Raw genomic sequence first — 14,152 nt, forward strand, 5'->3', positions numbered from 1 at the left:
AACATTCTATATGTTGTCCAGGGTGTGTAAGCAGCAAAGAGCATTGATAGAATACCAGCACCAAAAACCACATGTGCCTCCAACTCAGCTTCCTCAGTTCGCCAACCATGAGTGGCTATGGATGGCAGACATAAGCGAAAGGGAGTCCACCAAGAGGGTCAGGCTCACCTCAAGGGCCTCAACTCCACTTTAAAAGGTTCACCTCAAGGGCAAGAAAATCTATTTTTAAAAGGTTTCCATGAGACCCATGCTCCCTTATGTGTAATAAGGGCATATGGAAGTGGCAGATGTAAAGAGGACGTGTCTAACCACATCACACATACATAATGACAGCGGTGAGTGCTGTTTGATTTTCCCCTTTCCCCTGTGGTTGTCATAGGCAATGTGATTTTAAGGGGTGCACGAAAATGTTTCTTTTACTTAAAATGTGGCTTTCTGTCCATACTACTGTAAAGGAAAGATGGTTTTTCATGTTTTTTTTTTTTCACTTTACAAAGAGGTTATATTGTGTATAATACTGCAACTTGGGCATGCTTCCCCTGCTGTCCCAGTTGCATTGCAGAGGTGTTGGCATCATTGGCATCTACTTAAATCAAATTTTAAAATTTTGAATATTTCACTACTCGCTCATCTAATATTAGAAATAATGGGCAACATGGTGTATACTAGCGCTGAGCGATAATGGCCTATATTAATATTACAGTTAATCATACATGCAGCTGCTGTAATGATAATTATCACGCCCCTTTTGCAAGCCGAACTGGCAATATTTTGTTTCCGTAAAGTAAAAAAAAAGTAACTCACTGAGCAGCAACCCAATATTGCCATTATTATTATTTGTCATTATCAGAGGGTCTCAGCAAAGACCTGGATGTGTACTGTATATACAGTTATACAGCCACTACAGGAAGGGTATACACAGGTATACAGCCAGTACAGGACGTGAAGTGTGTACATAGCTGTATACATGTCTTATAGCGTGTATATAGCTGTATACCTGTGTATACATGTCCTGTAGTGTGTATATGTTCACACTACAGGACAGTATACAGAGGTATACAGCTATGTACAAACTACAGAACATGTATACAAAGATATACAACCACTACAGGACGTGTATACACAGGTATATAGCTATGTACACATTACAGGACGTGTATACACAGGTATACTGCCACTACAGGACATGTATATACAGGTATACAGTAGAGATGAGCGAACCTTGTGCATGCTCGAGTTCATCCGAACCCGAGTGTTCAGCATTTGATTAGCTGGGGCTACTGAAGTTGGATAAAGCCCTAAGGCTATGTGGAAAACATGGATATAGTCATTGGCTGTATCCATGTTTTCCAGACAACCTTAGAGCTTTATCCAACTTCAGCAGCCACTGCTAATCAAATGCCGAACGCTCGGGTTTGGATGAACTCAAGCATGCTCAAGGTTCGCTCATCTCTAGTATACAGCTATGCAGATCACCATTCCCTATTCCTGGTACAATCTCCTTCCCTTTCCCATCAAAACACATGCATTCATATGTATAAGAGGATCACAAGAGATATCTTTCAGCAGAGCTGCAAGTTCATGTATATGGGGAGGTCAGGGGTTATCATGGATTAGAAGAGAGAAGAGAAACACTTGTAACACGTCAAAATGTTTTTTTAAGAGGGTGACATTTTTTTCAGTCCCCAACATTAGAAGGATAAAGGTGAAGTATAAAGAAGGGGGGGCCACTCCAAGATGCTGTCGTGCTGGCCGGGCTCTGATACACCGATGAAGGAGGGTGGGGGTGGCTGCCACAGCTCTTAAATGCTGTGGTGCTGGCCGCTCTGGATCTGCTGGATGTGTGTGTGTGTGGGGTGGGGGGGTGGGGATCAATGGCGCTCTGACACCCTGTGCTGGCTGTGTGTGTGTGTGTGTGGGGGGGGTCGGGGTTACGCTCTGACATGCCGGGCCGGGCTGGGGGCGCTCTGACACGCTGTGCCAGATGGGGTACCCTCTGAGGGGGGTGCGCTCTGACACTCATTTTGGGATGACATTTTTGGGCCATAAAGTTATGGACTCAACATACAATTGTTTCAACATACAATGGTCATGCCAGAACCAATATTGTATACTAAGGGACAATTGTATATTGTACTCCCCTATAGATCAGTGATACGCTATATACTGTACTCTCCTATAGATCAGTAACATGCCATATACTGTATTCTCCTGTAGATCAGTAACGCGCTATACACTGTACTCTCCTATAGATCAGTAACATGCTATATACTGTACTCTCCTATAGACCAGTAACATGCTATATACTGTACTCTCCTATAGATCAGTAACATGCTATATACTGTACTCTCCTATAGACCAGTAACATGCTATATACTGTAGTCTCCTATAGATCAGTAACATGCTATATACTGTATTCTCCTATTGACCAGTAGCGCGCTATATACTGTACTCTCCTATAGATCAGTAACATGCTATATACTGTACTCTCCTAGAGATCAGTAACATGCCATATACTGTACTCTCCTATAGATCAGTAACATGCCATATACTGTATTCTCCTATAGATCAGTAACGCGCTATGCACTGTACTCTCCTATAGACCAGTAACATGCTGTATACTGTACTCTCCTATAGATCAGTAACATGCTATATACTGTACTCTCCTATAGACCATTAACATGCTATATACTGTACTCTCCTATAGACCAGTAACATGCTATACACTGTACTCTCCTATAGATCAGTAACATGCTATATACTGTACTCTCCTATAGACCAGTAACATGCTATATACTGTACTCTCCTATAGACCAGTAACATGCTATATACTGTACTCTCCTATAGACCAGTAACATGCTATATACTGTACTCTCCTATAGATCAGTAACATGCTATATACTGTATTCTCCTATAGACCAGTAGCGCGCTATATACTGTACTCTCCTATAGATCAGTAACATGCTATATACTGTATTCTCCTATAGACCAGTAGCGCGCTATATACTGTACTCTCCTATAGACCAGTAACATGCTATACACTGTACTCTCCTATAGATCAGTAACATGCTATATACTGTACTCTCCTATAGATCAGTAACATGCTATACACTGTACCCTCCTATAGACCAGTAACATGCTATATACTGTACTCTCCTATAGACCAGTAACATGCTATATACTGTACTCTCCTATAGATCAGTAGCGGGCTATATACTGTATTCTCCTAGAGATCAGTAACATGCTATATACTGTACTCTCCTATAGATCAGTAACATGCTATACACTGTACCCTCCTATAGACCAGTAACATGCTATATACTGTACTCTCCTATAGACCAGTAACATGCTATATACTGTACTCTCCTATAGATCAGTAACATGCTATATACTGTATTCTCCTAGAGATCAGTAACATGCTATATACTGTACTCTCCTAGAGATCAGTAACATGCTATACACTGTACCCTCCTATAGACCAGTAACATGCTATATACTGTACTCTCCTATAGACCAGTAACATGCTATATACTGTACTCTCCTATAGATCAGTAGCGGGCTATATACTGTATTCTCCTAGAGATCAGTAACATGCTATATACTGTACTCTCCTAGAGATCAGTAACATGCTATATACTGTATTCTCCTAGAGATCAGTAACATGCTATATACTGTATTCTCCTAGAGATCAGTAACATGCTATATACTGTATTCTTCTAGAAATCAGTAATGACTGGTCACATGCATTACACTATATATACTTATAGATCAGGTGCTTATGCTGTTTAGATGGACACCAACCTGCCAATCACAATCAGCTAGGTATGAGATTGCTGATCATATGTCAATATCCCAAAGCATCACTCACTGTATACACATCATGGAGTACACGTACAGTACTTCTATACACTGGCTGTGTATAGGGTATATATATATAATATAGGCTGTACATGCTCTGGAGACCGGACTCACCAAATCAATGAAGGTGAGAAACTTCCAGCTGCCCCCATAGGTCTGGTGCGCGGGCATCTCTATGGCCTTGTAGTGGCATAGCACGGACAGGTATGACAGCAGGATGGCCACCCGCAGCACCTGGCATGGAATCAGCGCCATGACAGGCCCCTGCGCCGGGGAGTAGTGGAGGTCAGAGCGCCGCGCAGCCCTCCCTCCCGCTCACTCTATGTCACTTCTTATTTTACTACCTCCTTCATTTAGCGTCTGGGAGGGGAGCGGGGACATACTGCTGGTACCAAGCATCCAGCGGAGGAAGAGGATGAGGGGTTGTTATGGTTACCGGGACAGCGCTGCTGGGGGGGGGGCAATAAGAACGTGGTGACGTCATGCACAGAGCGTAGACTCTTAGAAGCCTGTGCTCGTGACGTCATGCGCTGTGATGCGCACAGAGGAGATGCCAGACGTTTAATCACGTGCCTGTCAGTGCTCCTCATTTCTAGCTGTACATGCAGGAAGAGGACGGAGGCCGGTGATTGGGGGGGGCACAGAGAGGGAGAAGGGGCTAGGCAGCTGAGCGAGGTGTTGCTGCCCCCCACCCATAGACTTGTATAGGTAAACCACTGATTTCCAATATTAAATGATGGGAGATTCTTGGTATTTAATGCAAGTGCTTTTGTACATGATTTATTGGAAATAGAGTATCTGACATTTTGGTGGTGACACCTTTATCTAGGGGTCTCCGGGACCTAGCCTCGCTGGAACCTACACGTCTCCACCTCCCAGTGCACATACCTCCCAATTTTTGCTGGGAGGAAAGAAGGACAGTCACGGCAATGTGCCACGCCCCAATAGCCACGCCCCCATAACCACATCACCGATTACCATTATATAGGAAACAAATATCACCACCAGATCTTCACCACATAGTGACTTATCCCCCCCTTATACCATTACTACATAACATCCACTATACACAGAGCAGTACTCTCCCTCAGCACTGACCATATAGCGGTATATTAGGCTGTACACCTGCAGACCTTATAGGTGATTGTATTGCAGTTATTCAGTGACTCACAGGGGACGTCTTCTCTTGTTGATCACTTTTGTGTTTCTTTGCCATCATGCACGGCCATCTTGAAAACCTCTCCGGCCATCTGTGAGACAAACATTTTAGGCTCCTCTCCAGTATCATCCTCATCTGCTTCACAGTAACTCTCTGTGCCCCCATATGGTACAGACCCCTCTGTGTCTTCATATCTCATTGTAGTATCCCTCCTCCCCCTAGTTAATCCCACTCTAGTACCCCCCTCCCCATACGTCACACTGTAGTAACCCCCATCTCCCCATAGGACACACTGTAGTAACCCCCATCTTCCCATAGGACACACTGTAGTAACCCCCATCTTCCCATAGGACACACTGTACTAACCCCCTTCTTCCCATAGGACACGCTGTAGTAACCCCTATCTCCCCATAGGACACACTGTAGTAACCCCCATCTTCCCATAGGACACACTGTACACTGTACTAACCCCCTTCTTCCCATAGGACACGCTGTAGTAACCCCCATCTCCCCATAGGACACGCTGTAGTAACCCCCATCTTCCCATAGGACACGCTGTAGTAACCCCCATCTTCCCATAGGACACGCCGTAAAAACCCCCATCTTCTCATAGGACACACCGTAGTAACCCCCATCTCCCCATAGGACACACCGTAGTAACCCCCATCTTCTAATAGGACACACCATAGTAACCCCCATCTCCCCATAGGGCACACTGTAGTAACCCCCATCTTCCCATAGGACACACTGTAACCCCCATCTCCCCATAGGACACACTGTAGCAACCCCCATCCCCCCATAGGACACACTGTAGTAACCCCCATCTCCCCATAGGACACACTGTAGTAACCCCCATCTTCCCATAGGACACACTGTAGTAACCCCCATCTCCCTATAGCACACACTGTAGTAACCCCCATCTTCCCATAGGACACACTGTACTAACCCCATTCTTCCCATAGGACACGCTGTAGTAACCCCCATCTCCCCATAGGACACGCTGTAGTAACCCCCATCTTCCCATAGGACACGCCGTAAAAACCCCCATCTTCTCATAGGACACACCGTAGTAACCCCCATCTCCCCATAGGACACACCGTAGTAACCCCCATCTTCCCATAGGACACACTGTAACCCCCATCTCCCCATAGGACACACTGTAGCAACCCCCATCCCCCCATAGGACACACTGTAGTAACCCCCATCTTCCAATAGGACACACTGTAGTAACCCCCATCTCCCTATAGGACACACTGTAGTAACCCCCATCTCCCCATAGGACACACTGTAGTAACCAGCATCTCCCCATAGCGGCAGTGTGTAGGAGACAGACAGGAGAGAAGAGACAGAGTGCAGGTACCGCGGGGCTGGAGCAGAGAGCTTCCGGGGCAGCAGCTGAGCTGTGTGTGAAGCTGTCTGCTCCAGAAGGTCTCTGCATGTGCGAATAGCGTCCATGAAGCCACCTGACACTGTCAGGAGCCGCTGACACTGTCAGATGGCTTCAGTGACGCCTGTGGGACACGGGACGGCGGGATATCACCCCCAAATCGCGACTGTACCATTGAATCCGGGATAGTTGGGAGGTATGCTAGTACAGAGTAACCGCACACTCCCATGCTCCCTGTTGTAACTAGGCAGACCATCCTCATCTTTTACCATCATTACGCTAAGGACCAAGAGTCTCCTATCATTTAATATTGAAACTCAGTGGATTACTTATACAAGTCTGTGTCTGATTTTTCACTGAAACACTAACTTCTGAATGCTATTGCTTGCGCCATGATTAGGCTGGAGAAGACAACCAGAAGAGAAGAAGACCCAGGAAGAAGCCAGGACTAAGTGAGTATAATGGTTTGGGTTTTTTTGTGTTGTGGCAATGCAGGGGACAATATTGCTGTGACAGCACTTAGGACATTATTACTGTTGGGTCACAGCACAGGGCAGTACTACTATGGGGGCACAGCACGGGTACATTATTACTATGGGTGCAGAGCATGGAATATTATTGCTATGGGGGCACTGCACAGGGGGCATTATTACTATGAAGACAGCACAGGGGCACTATTACTATGGGGACACAGCAAGAGACATTATTACTTAGAGACAGCACCAGGGGCAATTTAACTATTGGGGCATTGCATGGGTGGGGCATTATTACTATGGGGGCATAGTAGAGTGGCGGGCTGGGGCAAGAAGACATTTGCCCTCCAGACCGGTATTGCCCCAGTACATTACAGGTAGGCGGCACAATGAGAGAGGGAGATGGGGCTAGGTAACTGAGCGAAGTGAGGGGGCAGGGCTGCTGCCAGCGGCCTCGCACAGTGGCCCAACACCCTTAAAAACCCCTCTGTGAGGCTGCGTGATCTCATGGGGCGCCAGCAGGAGCCAGAGCCCTAAATCACCGGCAACCCCCCAACCATGCTCAGCTAACTAGCCCACTCTCCCTTACTGAGTTCTGTACCGCCTGCCACCCCAACCTCACTCAGCAGTGTCTCAGAGGCAGCCAGAAGAGAGGATTAGGCAAGTATAATGGGATTTTTTTTGTCTGTTTTGGGTCAATGCAGGGGACATTATTACTATATGGACACAGCACAGGGGGACTTTATTACAATAGGGGCACAGCAGGAGGCATTATAACTATGTGGAAACAGCATAAAGGGCATTATTACTGTTGGGGCACAGCAGGAGACATTAATACCATGGAGGCAGAGCACAGGGGAAATTATTAATATGGGGCACTGTACTGGGGGCATTATTACTATGGGGACACAGTACCGGGGGCATTATTACTATAGGGGTACTGCACAGGTGCATTATTACTATTGAGGCACAGGGGCACAGCAGGACAGGGAACACTATTACTATCGGGGGACAGCACAAGGGGCTAAGCTACTATATGGATGCACATAGGGGGCCTAACTACTATATGGGGGCACAGAGGCAGCCTATAAAGTATGAGCGAGAACTCTAAAAAGTTTGTCTGGCAGATTCTGTGGACATGAGTTGTGTCCTGAAAAGTCTTCATGATGGCTGGGCAAGATGGAGAAGAAAGAGAAAAATGAGCGACTGCAATCAGAGCAGGCGTCACCTGTAAGTCATTAGTAACTGCACTGTAATTACTTACATGGTGTGCAGAGCCTGTGTACCATTGGTATCTACCTCTAAATCCGTCAGTGTATGGGGATGATAGTAGTATTTGTACAGTGGATGTTATTTATATACATATATGATGTGGAGGGGCAGGAGAATTTATTGTTGTTGGTGTACTGGATTTGGTCAGTAACAGTGTGATGGTATGTTGATAGGTACAGTATGGTGATATGTGTGTGTATATATATATATATATATATATATATATATATATATAAAATCACCATACTGTACCTATCAACATACCATCACACTGTTACTGACCAAATCCAGTACACAAAGAATAATAAATTCTCCTACTCCTCCATCATCATACTACTATCTCCTTCATCCTCCTGCAGCTCCACCATCATACTACTACCTACTTCATCCTCCTGCACCTCAAAGATCATTCTACTACCCCCTTCATCCTCCTGCTTCTCTATCATCATATTACTACCTCCTTCATCCTCCTGCACCTCCAAGATCATACTACAACCCTTCATCATCATACTACTACCCATTCATCCTTCTGCCCCTCCATCATCAAAATACTACCCCCTTATCTTCCTGCCCCTCCATCATATTACTACCCTCTTCATCCTCCTGCCCCTCCATCATATTACTACCCCTCCATCATCCTACCCAGGGCTCCAGACTAAAAAATTTACCTGGGAGCCATTGGCTCCTAACCTGAAAAATTTAGGCGCCAAATAGAATATTTGGTCGCCAACATTTTAAACCATGTAAAATTAATGTTATGTTACATGGGACTTACTGTGTGCAGAGGCCACGGCAGCCTCCTCCTCCTTTAGATTCTCTCTTTTCTTAGTTTGAAAATGTTCAACATGGAAACATGCAACTTGACAACCATATACAGTCTGACTCAGTACTTCAGCTTCACTTGGCTAGCCTTTTAATGAGGCTTACTCTTCTGAACTTGAACTTAAAGGGAACCTGTCACCCCCGGTGACGGGGTGACAGGCTCCCAACCCCCCGTTAGAATCCCCTATACTCACCTCATCGCGCTGGGTCCCGCTTCTGAAGATGGTCTGGTCACGGAGATCTCAGCCGCTGCAGCCCAGCGTGCGCTGAGAGATGAGTCCAACGCTCATAGAGAATGACGGGAGAGTCCAGTGCTCCGTCATTCTCTATGAGTGTTGGACTCATCTGTCAGTGTGCGCGCCGGGCTGCAGCGGCTGAGATCTCCGTGACCCGACCACCTCCAGAAGCGGGACCCGGCGCGATGAGGTGAGTATAGGGGGTTCTAACGGGGGGTTGGGAGCCTGTCACCCCGTCACCGGGGGTGACAGGTTCCCTTTAAAAGCTTGCAACAGTCTATACATACTGAGCTAGACTTATGACTACAGCCATAGTGACCCCCCACAAGATGTGTATATAGATAGATATATCTCTCACCTAGTGACTAATGCAAGTGACCCCCTACAATACAGACACCTGAGGGGCCCTGATAATAATAATTGTGCATATATCTATCTCCCAGTGTATGCAGCCAGTTTGCCCTACACTTATAGATGGCCCCCTCCTTTTATAGATGCCCCCTCCTCCCCCCATTATAGATGACCCCCTCCTTTTATAGATGACCCCCTCTACCCCCATTATAGATGCCCCCTCCTCCCCCCCATTATAGATGCCCCCTCCTCCCCCCCATTATAGATGCCCCCTCTTCTCCCCCCCTTATAGATACCCCCTCCCCTTATAGATGACCCCCTCTACCCCCATTATAGATGCCCCCTCCTCCCCCCCATTATAGATGCCCCCCTCCTCCTCCCCATTATAGATGCCCCCTCTTCTCCCCCCCTTATAGATACCCCCTCCCCTTATAGCTAGCCCCCTCTCCCCCCCTTGAAGATGGCCCCTCTTCTCCCCCCATTATAGATGCCCCCCCTTCTCTTCCCCCCATTATAGATGCCCCCCCCTTTCCTCTATGCTAAGCAGTATTTAAAAAAAACAAACACACAAACTCACCTGACAACCCGCTCCCCCGGCGATCCTCTTCTTCTTCGGACGCTGTCCCCGGCTGATGCGCGGCTGCCGGGGGTGTCCCGTCCTATCCCCGGCAGCGCGGCGCATCAGTGAGCTTCCTGTACGCCGGGGCTGTGACTTCTGACACAGGAAGCGTCTCTGACGCGCGCTTCCTGTGCCGGAAGTCAGGGCCCCAGGCAGCTCACTGATGCGCCGCGCTGCCGGGGATAGGACGGGACACCCCCGGCAGCCGCGCATCAGCCGCGCATCAGCCGGGGATACTTAAAGAGACAGCGCGCCGCCGCCGGGGCCAGTCGCAAATGGCGCCCAGATTAATAAATCTGGGCGCCATTTGCAAAATATCAGTCGCATTGGCGACCATTTTGGTCGCCATCTGGAGCCCTGCTACCCCATCATACTGCTGCCCCCTTCATCCTCCTGCCCTTCCATCATCATAGTCGTACCTCTCTCATCCTTTTACCCCAGCTGCTGTACGGTCAGTGGGAGTGGGGGAGGGACTATGTCAGTCCGTGGGATGGGTTTTAATTATCTCTAGTGCGATTGGAGCAAAACTAATGGGCTATCTGGCAAGCACTCTCCCGTATAGCAAGTATGGGAATGGAAAGTTAGAGAGCGTTTGCAAAAATCGCTCAAACCTGTAGCTAGGGAGTTAGCCGATACACCCTTCTATCTTCTCTATATACCGGGTCAAATACAACTCCAGTGTTTTATGCTTATCTGGTGCCGTATAGTCAAGTCGACGTGTAGTGATTCATGAGCACTGCTTTGTGCCCCGGGAATAGAACAGGGATGCTATGACTTCCCTCTGTAAGTAAAATAGGTGATATTACCGCGAGATTGTATATTGCGGTAACTGTCCACAGCGTGGCATATCACCTCTGAATATACCTCCACCTAGAGATATTGCACTTCATGTTTTTTGGTGTCTATTTAGAAGTTTGATTTTAGCTTAATAATTAAAATTTATTTTTTAAAACCACTGGGAAAAGAAGGGTATATTATCTAGGAAACTAGTATTGTTTACAGTCAAGATATACCTCCCAGTCGGGGTGCAAATTTTGTGGCACACTCTGCACTTCTTTTGGGATCTCCCCTTTTTTCCAGTGTGGGGTACTTCACCTGGAAAATGTTGTCCCTGTACGATACAGGGTCCTTCATATCCAGAAGCGCTGGGGCCCTCTCTATGGCTGCCGAATATCAGGGCTTTTATTACTGCTTCCTGGAATTCAAGGTATCTCCCTGGGTGGCTGGCACATCGGTGCAGCACGAAAGCGTTGTACATCGCTGTTTGTACCAGATATACGGCCACCTTTTTATTCCACGTACTGGTTTTTCTCATGGCGTTATATGGTTTGAGGACTTGATCTGAGAGATCAACTCCTCCCATTTACCGATTGTACTCTAGAACACAATCAGGTTTGTTCACCACCAACAACATATTTTCACAGGCATAGGCCTTGCACTCACCCCTTGGCATCGGTAGTCTTACCAGATGACTTGGGAGGCCTCTTTGATTTTTTCGGATCGTGCCGCAAGCTACAGTAGCTCGGGCAGCGAGAGACAAAACGGGGTATAAATATGCTGGTGTAAAAGTTATCAACGTACAGGTGATAACCTTTATCCATCAGTGGGAAGATCAGTTCACAAACGATCTTCCCACTAACTCCAAGGATAGGGGTGCATTCTGGGGGCTGGATTCGGGTGTCCCTACCCTCATATACTCTAAGGGGGAGATTTAACTGGATTTTTCTAGATGTGGTCTATTTCTGCTTTGGCAAGAATAGACTGGTCTATTTAAAGTGCAATTTACTATCAGAGATAAGCCTGGTCTATTTTCTGTGGTGCAGATTTGTTTGGCTCAGAATTGTCTCTATATAGTCTCAGAATTGTCTCTTAATGGTCTCATTGGCCCTGGTTCGCCTCCTAGGTAATGAGCATTTTCTTCTCCCTTTCTTTTTCAGATACCGGCATGCAGAAGATTACGTCGGATTAGTTTGGACTACGTCAATGACTGGCAGACTTTACTGTTCAATAAAATGGTCAACTAGGGGTGTGGGGGTGTTTTTATTTGAATAAAAACATTTTCTAGGTGTTTTGTGTTTTCTTTCATTACTTTACAGACTTAGTAGTGAAAGCTGTCTGATAGACGAAATCCATTACTAAGTCGGAACCCCCCATTATTACCCCAGTACCCAATGCCACTAGGGGTACTGGGAAGAGCCGGGTGGCAGTGGTTCTGGAGCGTCAAAATTGGCGCTCCTGGACTGGGGCGGCAGCAGGCTGCTAATATTAAGGCTGGGGAGGGCCTAAACTATTGGCCCTTCCCACCCTGGTGTTACCAGGCTGCTGTTGTTTGGTTTTTAACCCAGCTGGTAATGGAAAAGGGGGGGATCCTATGCGGTTTTTTTTTTATGAACAAATAATAAAAAAACGCATAGGATCCCCCCCCCCTTTTCTATAACCAGCCGGGTTAAAAACCAAGCAACAGCAGCCTGGTAACACCAGGGTGGGAAAGGCCACCCTGGACCACTGGCACCCAGCTCTTCCCAGTACCCCTGGTGGCATTGGGTACTGGGGTAATAATGGGGGGGTTAGTGTTAGCCATTTTATACCGGCTAACACTAAGCCCTGACTTAGTAATGGATTCCGTCTATCAGACAGCTTCCACTACTAAGTCTATAAAGTAATGAAAGAAAACACAACACACCGAGAAAATGTTTTTATTCAAATAAAAACACCCCCACACCCCTCGTTGACCATTTTATTGAACAGTAAAGTCCGTCGGTTATCGACGTAGTCCAAACGAATCTGACGTAATCCTCTGCATGCCAGGATCTGAAAAAGAAAAGACACAAGCAAAAACAAATAGCAAGTAAGGGGTTAAGTCCCAGGGAGCCAGACTGTAAGGGTTTTTTTACACAGAAAGATTATCTGACAGCAGGGCCGATTCTAGCTTTTCTGCCGCCTGAGGCGAAAACTGACAAAGCGCCCCCCCCCCCCCCCCCCCCCCTCAGAGCAATAGTCAGGGAGAGAAGATCCAGGACAGGCACAGTGCAGCATCGCAGTGTGTATGGGACAGCACTATAGATAACAGTGTGCTCTGTGCGGTGACCACATTTTTTTAACTGTTTGAGCCACTATGGGCCCCCTGGGAGCTTCAAAACAAACAACAATCTACAACTGCTGACCTCTGACCTCAGGAGCCGGAGAAGAGCCATAAAACGGGCTGCTCTGTTAACTCTTTCAGTACTGCAGAATGTAGAGTATTACTGTGCATCACTTACATTCTGCAATACAGAAAGAGTTAACAGCAGAGCAGAACATTACTTTTATGCCTTTTCTCCTGCTCTTGCACTATGCTGAGGTCAGCTCGGAGGTCGGCAGTGCAGAGAAGACATAATATAGCGTCCCAGCTGCTGTTAACTTTTTCTTTTCTACAGTGTGTAAGTGATGCAGAGTATAATAACTCTGCATTATTGAAGGGGTTAACAGCAGGAGACACTATATCTATGTATTATGTGATGTGAATACCTGTTAATACGAGGCATCCAGTGCCTCCTCAGCGCTTCTCATGAGGCAACTGACAGGAAACACGGCTGGGCACTGAGCCGGAACTAGTTGTAATGATAAGGACACAGGACGCTGATGCCGCCCCCCTCAAGGGCTGTGTTATCTGCCACCTGAGGCAAACACTTCACCTCGCCTCATGGCAGATACGGGCCTGTCTGACAGATTATCTGCCAAAGATTTGAAGCCAAAACCAGGAACAGACTATAAACAGAGATCAGGTCATACATGAAAGCCTGAGATTTCTCCTCTTTTTAAATCCAGTCCTGGCTTTGGCTTCAAATCTTTGGCAGATAATCTGTCAGATAATCTTTCTGTGTAAAAGGGTCCCAACTCCCATGCCTATGCTGGAGGTCACCCAGCTTTCCCAGCATCCTGTAAGGTTAACCCTTACAGGATCCTGGGAAAGTTGGGTGACCTTCAGCATGGGCA

The 14,152-nt window shown here is 46.8% G+C and overlaps 1 protein-coding gene across 12 annotated transcripts in view; it reads right to left on the reverse strand.

Moving 5' to 3' along the window:
- Positions 1–4,303, reverse strand: part of AIG1 (androgen induced 1) — a 200,334-nt gene extending 196,031 nt beyond the window's left edge. For 11 of the 12 annotated variants that reach the window (XR_011363510.1, XR_011363508.1, XR_011363509.1 and 8 more), the window contains exon 1: positions 3,973–4,303. Coding sequence is in view for 5 of the 12 variants with exons in the window: in XM_069973772.1 (XP_069829873.1) it covers positions 3,973–4,113 (141 nt within the window). In the remaining 7 variants the exon portion in view is untranslated. The remainder of the gene's footprint in view (positions 1–3,972) is intronic. The other variant, XM_069973774.1, reaches the window with a different exon arrangement.
- Positions 4,304–14,152: the final 9,849 nt, after the last annotated feature.

Source organism: Dendropsophus ebraccatus, chromosome 6 (assembly GCF_027789765.1).
Source record: "Dendropsophus ebraccatus isolate aDenEbr1 chromosome 6, aDenEbr1.pat, whole genome shotgun sequence".
NCBI lineage: Eukaryota > Metazoa > Chordata > Amphibia > Anura > Hylidae > Dendropsophus > Dendropsophus ebraccatus.